Source organism: Mobula birostris, chromosome 22, assembly GCF_030028105.1.
Source record: "Mobula birostris isolate sMobBir1 chromosome 22, sMobBir1.hap1, whole genome shotgun sequence".
NCBI classification, from domain to species: domain Eukaryota; kingdom Metazoa; phylum Chordata; class Chondrichthyes; order Myliobatiformes; family Myliobatidae; genus Mobula; species Mobula birostris.
In genome coordinates this window covers 12,145,765-12,158,622 of record NC_092391.1, presented here as the reverse complement: position 1 = coordinate 12,158,622, position 12,858 = coordinate 12,145,765, and the positions used below count along the sequence as shown (strand labels likewise).

The window sequence follows — 12,858 nt, the reverse complement described above, 5'->3', positions numbered from 1 at the left end:
CCTTTCCTATAATTCGGTGACCAGAACTGTACACAATACCCCAAATTTGGCCTTACCAATGCCTTATACAATTTGAACATTACATCCCAACTCCTATACTCAATGCCCTGATTAATAAAGGCCAGCATACCGAAAGCTTTCCTCACCACCCTATCCACATGAGATTCCACCTTCAGGGAACTATGCACCATTATTCCTAGATCCCTCTGTTCTACTGCATTCTTCAATGCCCTACCATTTACCATGTATGTCCTATTTTGATTAGTCCTACCAAAATGTAGCACCTCAGATTTATCAGCATTAAACTCCATCTGCCATCTTTCAACCCACTCTTCTAACTGGCCTAAATCTTTCTATCTTCTGGCTCAACTTACCATGAGGAACCTTGTTGAATGTTTCACTGCCAACTGCATTCACTGCTCCTCCATCATCACAGGGTACCACAATAGTGTAGCGGTTAGTGTGACACTTGCAGCTTGGGGCGTTGGAGTTCAATTCCAAGAAAATTTGTATCTTCTGCCCATGACCACGTAGGTTTCCTCAGGGTGCTCTGGTTTTCTCGCACCGTCCAAAGACGTATTGATTATTAGCTTAATTGGTCATTGTAAATTGTCTTAGGTTAGGGTTAAATCAGTTGTTAGCTGGGTAGTGTGGTCATTGGGCCGTTAGGGCCTGCCCACCTCTGTATCTTTAAATAAAATAAAATCACCTTTAAGGTTTAAAAAAAAAAAGGAAATCTCTATAATATATCCATATTTTTCCTAATGTGAGTAAATCCTGTCCTTAGGAATCATCAATAATTTATCTACCACTGATTTAACAGTCTGGATTCAGTCTCTCTCCCAAAGAACAAACCCTTCATAAAATTAAAAAGGAAGATTCTGTTGGGTCTACAAAATATATTGTAAGTGTGCAAGTGTACCTTGGGTTAGATTATATTAAACACGAGACATTCTGCAGGTGCTGGAAATCCAGAATAATGCATAGAATCTGCTGAAGGAGTTCAGCATGACAAGTATCCATGGAAAGGAATGAAGTTGATATTTCAGGCTAGAACCCTTCATTAATCTGTTAATTCAGAAGTATATTATGTAAATTAGGATTAACTGTAACGCATGCTTATTTGTTCAATTTACAACTTCTTGATATTTTAATATTATCCACAGTACTAAAGAAACAAACCTTTTTTGATTTTGTAGGCTCTGACGATCTATCTGCCAAACTGTGGGATGTTTGCACTGGCCAGTGTATTTATGGGATCCAGACTCACACGTGCGCTGCTGTGAAGTTTGATGAGCAGAAGCTGGTTACAGGATCGTTTGATAACACAATCGCCTGTTGGGACTGGAGCTCAGGAGCAAAAACCCACAACTTCCGGGGTCATACTGGGGCAGGTAGTGAACAGCAAAAATATCTTTGTGAATGATTTTATCAACGTTCTTGCTTGTCTGCTCTGGTTAATTGTAAATTGCTGTTAAATCTGTATCTATGCCAATGTCAGTCTAATGTTTTGTTTTGGAATGTAGCCAACATGTACCTCTAGTCAGAGAAACTCCCCCACCCCACCCCAATATATCTGTGCTACTTTCCTGATTAAAGTAGCTCAGTCCTGATGAAGGGTCTCGGCCCGAAACATCAACTCTTCATTCCTCTCCATAGATGCTGCCTGACCTACTGATCTTCTCCAGCATATTGTATGTTATGCTACTTTTTAGTTTCTTCAAGATTTTCTTTCAAGTCATTTTGTTGAGCAGAATGCAGTTTCTGGAGTCACTCCCACAGAAGACAATCTGGCAACCTTCCTTGTGAAACTCTTAAATAAGCTAATGCAATCCTGGTTAGCATATTTTAAGCTGGTTTTGTGATTTTTTTTTTAAGTTTACAGTGTTTAGTAGCTTTTAGTCATAGAGCACTACTGCACAGAAACAGGTCCTTCAGCCCATCTAGTCCATGCTGAAATGTATTTCTGTCTAGTCCCATTGACCTACACCTGGACTAGAGCCCTCCATACCCCTTCCATTCATGTACTTACCCAAGCCTCGCTTAATTGTTCCAATCAAACCCCTGTCCATCACTTGCATCGCGATCTGAGTAATGAAGCCCCACCGCATGTTCTCCTTGAATATTTCACCTTTCACCCTGAACCTATGACCCCTAGTTCTAGTCTCACTCAACCTCAGTGGAATAAACCTGCTTGTATTTACCCTGTCTATACCTGTCATAATTTTGTATACCTTTATAGGATTTCTCCTCATTCTCCTGCATGCCAGAAAATAAAGTCCTAACCTATTTAACCTATAACTCAAGTCGTCAAGTCTCAGCAACATCCTTGTATATTTTAAGTTTAACGAGATCTTTCCAGTAGGTAAGTGACCAGAACTGCACACAATTGGGTGTCACCAAAGCCTTGTACAACTTCAACATAACATTCCTACTCCTGTACTCAGTACTTTGATTTATGAAAGGCAGTGTGCCAAAAGCATCCTTTGTGACCCTATCTATCTGTGATGCCACTTTCAAGGGATTATGGATCTGTATTCCCAAATCCCTTTGTTCTACCACACTCCTCAGTGTCATGCTGTTCACTGCACATGTCCTACACTGTTTAGTTTTCTTGTTCTTGTATTGATGAAAATCAGAACTTTTCTTGGAGTGAAAAGTATTTTCTGATATTTTACTTGACTACAAGGGACATTAATGCTAATATTGTTAGTTAAGCTGAACAACCCTACTAGGGTATAGGCTGCCAACAGGATCTCACCACAGTTCTGTCTTGGGTCTGTCTTTCAAGTTGTTCTAAGGTGTTGCCCACCCTCTTGGTGTCAGCTTCAAGGTGGTGTTGCCAGTTTTTCTTTGGCTGGCCTCTCTTCCACTTTCCCTTGGTAGTCCATGTTAGTGCTCAGATTGTTCTTCATTCACCCGCCACTTGCGCGGTCTTTCCACTTTCATTCTTGGTCTTTACATTCTATGTTCCAGTGGAAGTGGGCCTGGATGATAGAAGGTTGATCAGCCTTGTAGCTTCCACGGACTCCACCACACAATTTCATATGTCTTCCAGGCAAAAATCCTTCCTGTCCCAGGGATGAGGTTTTTGGAGCTTCTGTTGGCACTTCTATAGCTCTGAGACGGGATTCCCGCCCTTCTTCCTTTCATAGTTGTGCTTGGAACTGTCCAATATTGTTGAGGCCCTCCTTTATACGGTGTCAACCATAGATGTTACATCCCAGCTGGCTATGTGATACTCAAGTCAGAATGCTAACAGGGCAGTGTGATACGGAGAGCAAGCTGTTGCCCGTGTAGCACACTCACCCCTGTCCACTTAGCTGAAGAATCCAAAAGTATGGCAGAGACTGATACAGTTTGACACCAGCAGCCTCACAGGAGTTGCCAGTCAGTGTTGAACTCAATGTAGGGACACCAGCTCTGAATTTTTAATTTGGGTTTACTCCCAAAGTCTTCCCCATGAGTGGGTACAACTGCAAGGCAGTGTAGCTTTGGGGGCAGTTTTCCTTCTAGATGAGCTGCCAACTGTTTCGCTGGGTTTGGTAGCTAAGCCACACCTGAAGGCCAGGAACTGGACTTGGTTGTCAGAGGCTATTTGAGATGTACGCCATTGGGAGCATTTAATAGGTAGTGGTAGCTTATCCCTACTACCGCCCCCAGCTACGATCTCCAGGATGCAACATTTATACTTGTCTGCTAAATACCCTTGAATATCGATAAAGCTTATGATTCATCCTTCATCCACTAAATTCAGTCCCTGGCTTGCAAAATTCATTCAAGTTCAATTTTAATTGTCATTCAACAATACATGAACATCTATGAATATAGCCAAACAAAACAGCATTCTTCCAGGGCCAAGATGCCGAACACAGTACCAACAGTCATACACAATGCAAGGCACATTTTGCACATGTAAGATAGCAAGACATATAAGATGTCAGTAAAATACAGTTACACAAAAGAAATATTCCAAGTCCCTGAGTCCATGAATGTTGTAGCAGTCTACAGTCGAACAAAATACATCGTTTTCTGCCGAGGAAACACTAGTTGACAGGGAGGGGGGAGGTCAGCACCAACTCCAGCATAGGTGCAGCAGCTTACCGTCTCTGGCACTCAGAGGGAGCACCCAACTCCAATGCCTCCTCCTGGGCGGCTGCAGACAGGTGACACCATGGCTTGAGGCCTAGTGTTCACAATGACCAAGTCCATGTAGCTCCCCTGCTGTTCACCAATAAACCAGTTCTGTGGATGAAAATGCCTTGTTACTGAGAGAGGTTAGGGGAGAATGGCCAGACTAGTTCAAGCTGACAGGAAGGTGACAGTAACTCACATAACCATGCATTACAACAGTGGTGTGCAGAAGAGCATCTCTGAATGCGTAACAGTTGAGCTTTGAAATGAATGGGCTACAGCAGCAGAAGACCATGAACATAGACTCAATTGCCACTTTATTAGGTGCAGGAGATACCTCAGTGTATGCTTTCTGATTATTGTTAATATAATTGGAATTAAACCAAAACAAATAATAGGATCATAGCAATCAATGATACTTCCAAATTGTATTAAATAGGAGCAGAACTAAAAGATTTTTAAAATTTGACTGGACTGTTCTTTTCTTGTCTTTGTGTCTAAAGCTTTATTTCTCTTTGCTGATATCCCTCCCTAAAAATACCAGAGGGGTATCAGTAAAGATAATGCTGATTTAGCCTTTTCTTAGGGGCACATTCTCAGGTAAGGACATGTTCAGCACAGCTTTGTGGGCCGAAGGGCCTGTATTGTGCTGTAGGTTCTCTATGTTTCTATTATCTGTTGTAGAAATTTAACCATTTCTAACATTATACATTGTTTTTTTCTTTAGTCTTCAGTGTTGATTATAGCGATGAGCTCGATACACTGGTCAGTGGGTCTGCTGATTTCACTGTGAAAGTTTGGTCGTTATCGACAGGAATATGCCTCAATACACTCACTGAACACACCGAATGGGTGACCAAGGTATTGAGTGCCATCTTTTTCCTTAAGTTGCTTTATTTATTCTATTCTTGTATTAAGGTTGTTGTAATATGAAAGCAGTCTAAATGTAATTTTTCTCTTTTGATGTGGAGAATTTTTATGGAGTTGGTGCAGTGTGGTTAAGATGTTGACTTGCATTCTGGAGGCTTAGACAAATAATCTGGAGATGAATTCACAACCACTGAAACGTCTGAGAGAATTTAATTTGTTAATTAATTAACAGCCACAAAGAACTGGCATAATCATTCTAATAGCCCATTAGTTCAGTAATGTTCTCTGGGGATGGAAATCTGCAGGAAATTAAAACATATGGGCTTTGTGCAGCACCACAAGCCACCATTCTTTACTTGACAGATTTCTATTTTGAGTTACTGATGATAAATATAAAAATGTAGTGCCATCAAAGAAAATGGAGCTCATCTTAAATCAGGGGTCAGATATAACATGACATTCATCCCAGCAGGTCAGACAGCATCTCTGAAGGGAAATAAACAGTCGATGTTTTGGGCAAAAACCCTTCATCAGGACTGGAGTGGAATGGGGAAGAAGCCAGAATAAGGAAGAGGCAGGAGGGGAAAGAATGCAAGCTGGCTGGTAATAGGTGACACCATGTAAGGGGGAAGGTGGATGGCTGGGGAATGGAGGGTGAAGTGAGAATCTGGGAGGTGGAAAAGGTAAAGGGCTGAAGAAAATGGAATGTGTTAGGAGAGAACATTGGAGAAAGGGAAGGAGGAGGGGCACCAGAGGGAGGTGATAGGCAGTTGGAGAGAAAGGGTAAGAGGGGAGCTAAAATGGAGAATGGTAAAAGAGAAAAGAGGGAGGGAGATGAAATTACCCAACTTTAGAGGAATCAGTGTTCATGCCATCAGATTAGAGGCTACCCAGACCAAATAAAGAGGTGTTCTACACCTCCAACCTGTGTGGCCTCATTGTGGTATAGTAGAGGAAGATGTAAAAATAAGAAGTAGAATTGAAATGTGATGCTATTGATGTAAGGGAGGCCTGTCTATGAGCACTGGATAAAGTAGATGACCTCCACTTTGTGGGATTACCCCTAGAAAAACCTAAGGTTTATCTCATTTACTCTATACCCCTCATAATTTTGTATACCTCCATCAAATCTCCTCTCATTCTCCTGTACTTTAGGAAATAAAGTCCTAACCTATTCAATGTTTCCCTGTGATTCAGGTTCTCAAGTCCTTTCAAAATGCTTGTAAATGTTCTCTGCACTCTACATCATCAGAACAAGAATAAATTCCACCATGTTGTTTTGTAATGTACATAGTTTCCACTATTGAAACCTGTAGCTCCTCGATGAAAATAATTTCCTTTGTTTTCATTTTGATAAATCTAACTTGTATATCAATGTTTACGAACTGCTTAGTGTTTGAGCTCTGGTGATGAGTTTTATTACTGGTCACCGTTCATGTTATCTTGACAGGCACAGTTGACTGAAGCTGTTGTAATAATCTTGATGTTGTCCTATAGGCAATTACAAAATTTAATACAACTGAGCAAAACCAGGTGATCATTGTTTTGAATTCAGTTTTTGTCTCAAAATAACATTGATAGTCAGAATCAGATTTATTATCGCTGGCATTTGTTGTTTTGTGGCAGCAGAACAATGTAATACCTTAAAAATTACTAAGTTATAATAAGGAAAATATTTTTAAAGTGCAAAAACAGAGCAAAATGTTGAGGTAGTGTTCATAGGTTTATGGACCATTCAGAAATCTGATGGTGGAGAGTAAGGAGCTGTGAATGTTAATCTCTGGTGGGACCTGATCCAGGCAAGTGTGTACACCTTAAGTTCAAATAAGATGACTATGGGGTCATAGCAAATGCAGTCTCCTTTCAATGATGTGATACTAGAATTGACACAGTGATGCTCATGTGAAAATGGACAGTAGTTGGACTTCTGATCTGTAGTTTGATCTAATGAGCATTAATGTCAATCTATATATAATTAGATTGCTTAACTGGTTTTATCCAGTTGTTTAAGAGTGAAATTAGTGCAGTAAAGTATGATTTGGTGACATGTGAATAATGTGCTGCTTACCTCGATCTTTGATTAAAACAATAATCTAAATTGTACAGTTAAACTTGAAATGGGCCTGAAGACCTGAATTGTGTTTTGTTTATTAAAGTTGTAGTGTTAATAATATCAGTCTTGCTGATGCTACCTTTGTCTGTTTTCTTTAATACAGGTGGTTTTACAAGTCAGTCAGGTTGAATCTGTAATGCACAATCCAGGGGACTATATCCTGTTAAGTGCTGATAAATATGAAATCAAGGTAATTTTTAAAGAATGTTTCCACTTCTCTTGCTCATAGTACGTTATTAGTTTTCTTTCTCTGCAGCAGTTCCTTGGGATCCTTCTTTATACAAATTTAATTTCCTTCATGCAGTATCTGGAGTAGTGGTTTGGCCTTAATCTTGTTAATTCCCTTATTCTGCCTCTGTCTCTCAACTGCTCCCAGTCCTCCATTAGACCTCCTTGAAACCAGATTTAATCTTTATTTAAAAAACATCTTTGCATGGTTCATTGAGAATTTTTATCTGATTATTCTTGTGAAATACTTTAGGATATTTTACTACACAAATTATGATGCACATTCAAGGAAATATTGTATAAGTGTGGTTCTCTTAAAAACTTTCACCCAAGCAGTGTAGTTATTCTGCTGGCTTGCATGGAAGTCTTGTCAACTACATTAACCACGTGACTGCTGTTTGTTAAACAGTGCCTCTGTTTCTAAACACAGAATGGTCTGCAGATGCTGGGGTCGAAGCAACACTCACAACACACTGGAGGAACTCAGCAGGTCGGGCAGCATCCGTGGAAAAGATCGGTCGACATTTCGGGCCGGAACCCTTCGTCAACCGATCTTTTCCACGGATGCTGCCTGACCTGCTGAGTTCCTCCAGCGTGTTGTGAGTGTTGCCTCTGTTTCTAAAATGTTCTTCCTTGTTTTCAAATTGCTATACTCCGTCACTCCTCTCTTGGTCAGTCATCTCTTCCACTTCTGAATTTTTGTGCTTTCCTTCAATTCCATGGTGGTCCTTCCTGAATTTAATCCACCCCTGAGAGCCATAGGTTTAGCTGTCAAAGTCTTAAACACTGGAACTACATCAGTAAATCTCTCTTCCCGCTGACTCAAAACCTGTGTCTTTGATCTAGCTTTTTGTCATTTGCCATGACATCTCATTTTGCGCTTTGATACCAGATTTTGTTTGCTCATATTTTGCTATTTCAGAACTGCAAGGGAAGTAAAATTGTGTTTGTTTCATAATGAAATGGAAGCGATTTTGTTGATCAGGGAGCAGACCTGAGGGATTGTGTTGTCTTCATTGGAATTGGAACCTGCTTATGTGCTAAACTAATTTTAGTCCTGGATTGGAGGGTGAGGCAATTATTTGTGAAAGCCCAGACAGGTTTTCCCTCTGACGTCGAGCAGACTTATTTTAAGTCTTAAAATGTCAAACGTTCTTCAATTTTCGAGCAGTCTTGATTTCTGTTCAATCCTATGATGAGTGGCATTGATCATATGGATAGCCAGAGGCTTTTTCCCAGGGCTGAAATGGCTAACCTAACACAAAGGAGCATAGTTTTGAGGTGCTTGGAAATAGATACCGAGGGGATGTCAGGGTTAAGTCTTTCACACGGAAATTGGTGTGTGTGTGAAGTACACTGCTGGTGGCGGTGTTGGAAGCGGATACAATAGGGTCTTTTAAGAGCCACTTACATAGGTACACAGAGCTTAGAAAAATAGGGGGCTATGCGCTAGGGAAATTCTAGGCAGTTTCTACAACATTGTGCACCGAAGGGCCTGTAATGTGCTATAAATTTCTGTTTTATGTTCTATATTCTACGTCTTTTTGATTGCAAGCATCGTGCTTAAATCTGTTGGTACTCAGTTGTTACTGATTCTGATTAACGTAACAGCTTCCGAAGAACCTGCTATAGAATGGAGTAAGTCACTACCGTCACCCTTCAGTGGTCTGCATGCTATTAATGGATTTATTTACTCCAGCTTTTGGCTGTAGAGCTTTACAGCACAGCAGGTGGGCATTCAATGCAGCAATCCTGTGCTCCCTGTTTAAAGGCGACATGGTAGCGTTGCGCTTAGAGCAGCGTTTGACAGCACAAACTGAATTCCCACCACTCTCTGTAAAGAGTTTGTACGTTTTCCCCATGACCATGTGATTCTTCTGGTTGCTCCGGTTTCCTCCAGCATTCCAAAGACATACAGGTTAGGGTCCGTTTGCTTTGATGATGATAATGACGTCGACTCAGGCCTGAGAAGCCAGGCGCAGATCGGAAGGCTGTGTGGGGCGCCACTCCTCGCACAGACATTTCGCAGTGTTTTCTTTATTTTACGAGGTCTGGTTGTAAGCTCAACACTCAACCCAGCACAGATGGAAAGCGTACTCGGGAGCGGCCGGACTGGATTCGGACCCAGGAACCTCCGTTCCGGAGTCCGGCGCTAATGTCACTGCGCCACCAGTATGCTTTGGCCAGCTGCTATGGGACTGTATGCATCTTCCTGCTGTGGAAACCTGGTTCATGGCCACATTGCCGACTTGCAAACTGTCTGGGGTTATGAATATTTCACAACAGTGCAACCCTGCTGTAAGCTAGGGAAGATCTGTACAATCACTGCAGTTTCCTGGAGAAATTGGGTTTTCAGCATTCTTTTGACAAATTCTTTATACAATCAACTCTTTTTTGATCTGAACCCATTTGTCTACATTTCTCTCACTGTCTCAATCTTTGAGCATCATTGTTATGACCAGCAATGTTAATGAATACATAATGGGTATTACTGACAAACTATTTACTGTAACACACACAAAATGCTAGAGGAACTCAGCAAGTCAGACAGCATCTTTTGAGAGGAACAACTGATTGACTGTTCAGGCTGAAGCATTTCAGGACTGGAAAAGATGGGGAAGAAGCCTGTTTACTGAATGTGGTATCCAATGACAATTCAGTTGATCCAACTGACATGGTGTTCAATGTAAATCTATAATTAAAATGACCAATGGACTGATAATTCATTTCAACAAATCTGCCTGCAGTGAAGATTTTTTGCATAAAAGCTAAAGTCCAATAAATCTGCTATTTGATTGTTTGGAAGTAATAATGATTCAGCTTCTGGCTCACCAAGTGATGTGTCCACCACTCCCTTCAACCTACTGGATTTTGCTTCCTTTGGTTTACAGCTCACTCAGTTCTTTGGGAAAAAAAAATCAAAGGTTTCAAAGGTAACATTTAATGTCAGAGAAACGTGTACAATATATGCATCATGAAATGCTTTTTCTTTGCAACCATCCACGAAAACAGGAGTGCCCCCAAAGAACAAACGACAGTTAAATGTTAGAACCCTAAAGCCCCCCCCAGCTCCCCTCCTGTATGTAAGCAGCAGCAAGCAACAGTCTCCACTCCCCACCACCACTTTTATACCCTTGTTTTAAGAGTGTTTTGCTGTATTAATAAGGAAATGTCTTGTAGTCTGGAAAATCAGCCAGTCTGACATCACCAGAAAGCCTGAAGGTGGTGAACCATTGGAGTTTACTATATTTGTATCATTCCAGATCAAAAGGGATTTCCTCTATAGTTTTAAGGAAATACATTGGATTCCGGTTAATTGGGACAACTCCTTATCTGGGGCAATTCTTAAAGAATAAAAACTATTGGAGAAAATCTCAGGGGTTCCCTTTGTTTACTTGGGACACTAAGCTGCTTAGTTAAGAGGAGACTTGCTAAACTAGTTTCTAACTAGTGTCAGTCAAGTGCACTGTGTGGCCGGTAAGCACACCAGTGTCTAGAGCGTTTGGTTTTTAAATACTATCAGTATCGTATGCTTGTGTTATGTCATCTATTTGGACTGGTGAATGCTGATTCAAAAAGATTTTTTTGATATTTTTATTTCTCATTTAGTCTTTAAAAAATCTCAGACCTTGTCTGAGAGATGCCACAAAAATATTTGACACTAGCTGATTAAATTACCCTACTGGACTAAATTATGGTTCTGTAGTAGAAGTGGTAGTGTTCTAACTTGCTCTGTATTTCATTTAAGGACATAATTTGTTACCTAGTTAGATGGTAGTTTCTTTTTTATACCCATTTAACTATTTTCATGAAATTTCAGTTAATTGGGGCAGCTGCTTACTTGGGCCCAAATATACTGCACTGGTCCCAATTAACTGGAATCTACTGTTCGTTACATACAAATTAGGGGTTATAAGTTATGGGCATACTGATTAGCTCCAGAAATATGGCGACACAACACATCCAGCAAAAGTCATGTTTTTCTTTATGATTTCATGTGTTGATGTACATGTGAGAAATAAAGCTAATCTTTAGATACTTTATTCTTAAGCGTAGACATTCATCTGCAAATAGTGCTGTGATTCTTGTAATAATTCAAAAGCGTTTAACAAAATTTCATTATTTATAGGTATGGCCAATTGGGAGAGAAGTCAATTGCAAGTGTTTGAAGACACTTACTGTATCAAATGACCGAAGCATTTGCCTTCAACCAAGACTGCAGTTTGATGGAAAGCACATTGTTTGTGCATCTGATTTAGGATTGTACCAGTGGGACTTTGCAAGTTATGATATTATAAGGTATTCAGCACTGCTATTTTGTTATTGTCAACAATAATCAAGCATATTTTAATATGTCTTGGTGACCAGCTTTGAAAACATAGCTGTTAAAGCACTCTGCATCACAGAAATTGACTTTAAATGGCATGTGTATTCAGGTGTCAATTTAGAAGTGTGGAATAATTTTACGATCTTGAAGTAAAAATGAATAAATTGGAGGTTGATGTGCTTTTCAAAAGGATAATGTTGAAGGATAAAAGTCAGATTGCTGCTGTTTTCAAACAACCTTGAGAATGCAATTTACTTTACAGTATGTCAGGACTGCAGAAAGTAATAACCTTTCAGGAAGAGGAATCCTTGCTGAATTTCAAAGCACCATTAAAAATTCTGTTTTGATATGAAATGCAAGTTGATTTTTCAGTGAAAGCATCTTTTGAAATATTAACAACCTTGAGGTGAAAAAGTTTGGTAAATTCAACTGTCTGAGCCCATAGAAATTTTAATCTAAATTCCCTTGTTCCTTTAGATTCTATTCTGCATATTTGAAAATCAGTTTTGATCTGCAATAAGACAATTACAATGAATGATACCCGTATGTACATCTGTCAGTTCTGGACTTAAGACCATAAGATATAAAAGTAGAAATAGGCCATTTGGCCTATCAGGTCTACTACTTCATTCCATCACTGCTGGCTTGTTACCCCTCTTAACCCAATTCTCCTGTCTTCTCCCCATAACGTGGTAATGAATACCACGGATCTACAACCCTCTGGCGAAAGAAATTCCTCATCTCTATTGTAAATAGACTTCACTCTGTTCTGAGACTATGCCCTCTGGTCTTAGACTCTCCCACTATAGGAAACATCCACTCTATCCAGACATTTCAATATTTGATGAGCTTCCATGAGTTTTTTCTCACATACTTCTGAACTCCAGCAAGTACAGGCCCAGAACCATCAAACGCTCCTCATACATTAACCCTTTCATTCCTGAAATCATTCGTATGATCTTCCTCTGGACTCTCTCCAATGCCAGCACATCCTTTCTGAGGTGAGGGGCCCAGAATTGCTCATAATACTCCAAATGCAGCTTGACCAATGCCCAACATTATGTCCTTGCTTTTAGAGTTGCAAGAAAAGGTTTGTGAACCCTATGCAGTTACCTGGTTTTCTGCATTAATTACTCAAAAATTGTGGTCTGATCTTAATCTAAGTCACACTAATAGACAAACACAA

General features: G+C 40.1%; 1 protein-coding gene across 2 annotated transcripts in view; it reads left to right on the top strand.

Annotated features, from left to right (window-relative positions):
• The window catches only part of fbxw2 (F-box and WD repeat domain containing 2), a 38,307-nt gene that overhangs the window by 16,196 nt on the left and 9,253 nt on the right, over window positions 1-12,858 (top strand). For both annotated transcript variants that reach the window (XM_072240015.1, XM_072240016.1), the window contains 4 exons: window positions 1,200-1,394; window positions 4,862-4,995; window positions 7,221-7,307; window positions 11,475-11,644. In XM_072240015.1, the coding sequence (XP_072096116.1) occupies window positions 1,200-1,394; window positions 4,862-4,995; window positions 7,221-7,307; window positions 11,475-11,644 (586 nt within the window). The remainder of the gene's footprint in view (window positions 1-1,199; window positions 1,395-4,861; window positions 4,996-7,220; window positions 7,308-11,474; window positions 11,645-12,858) is intronic.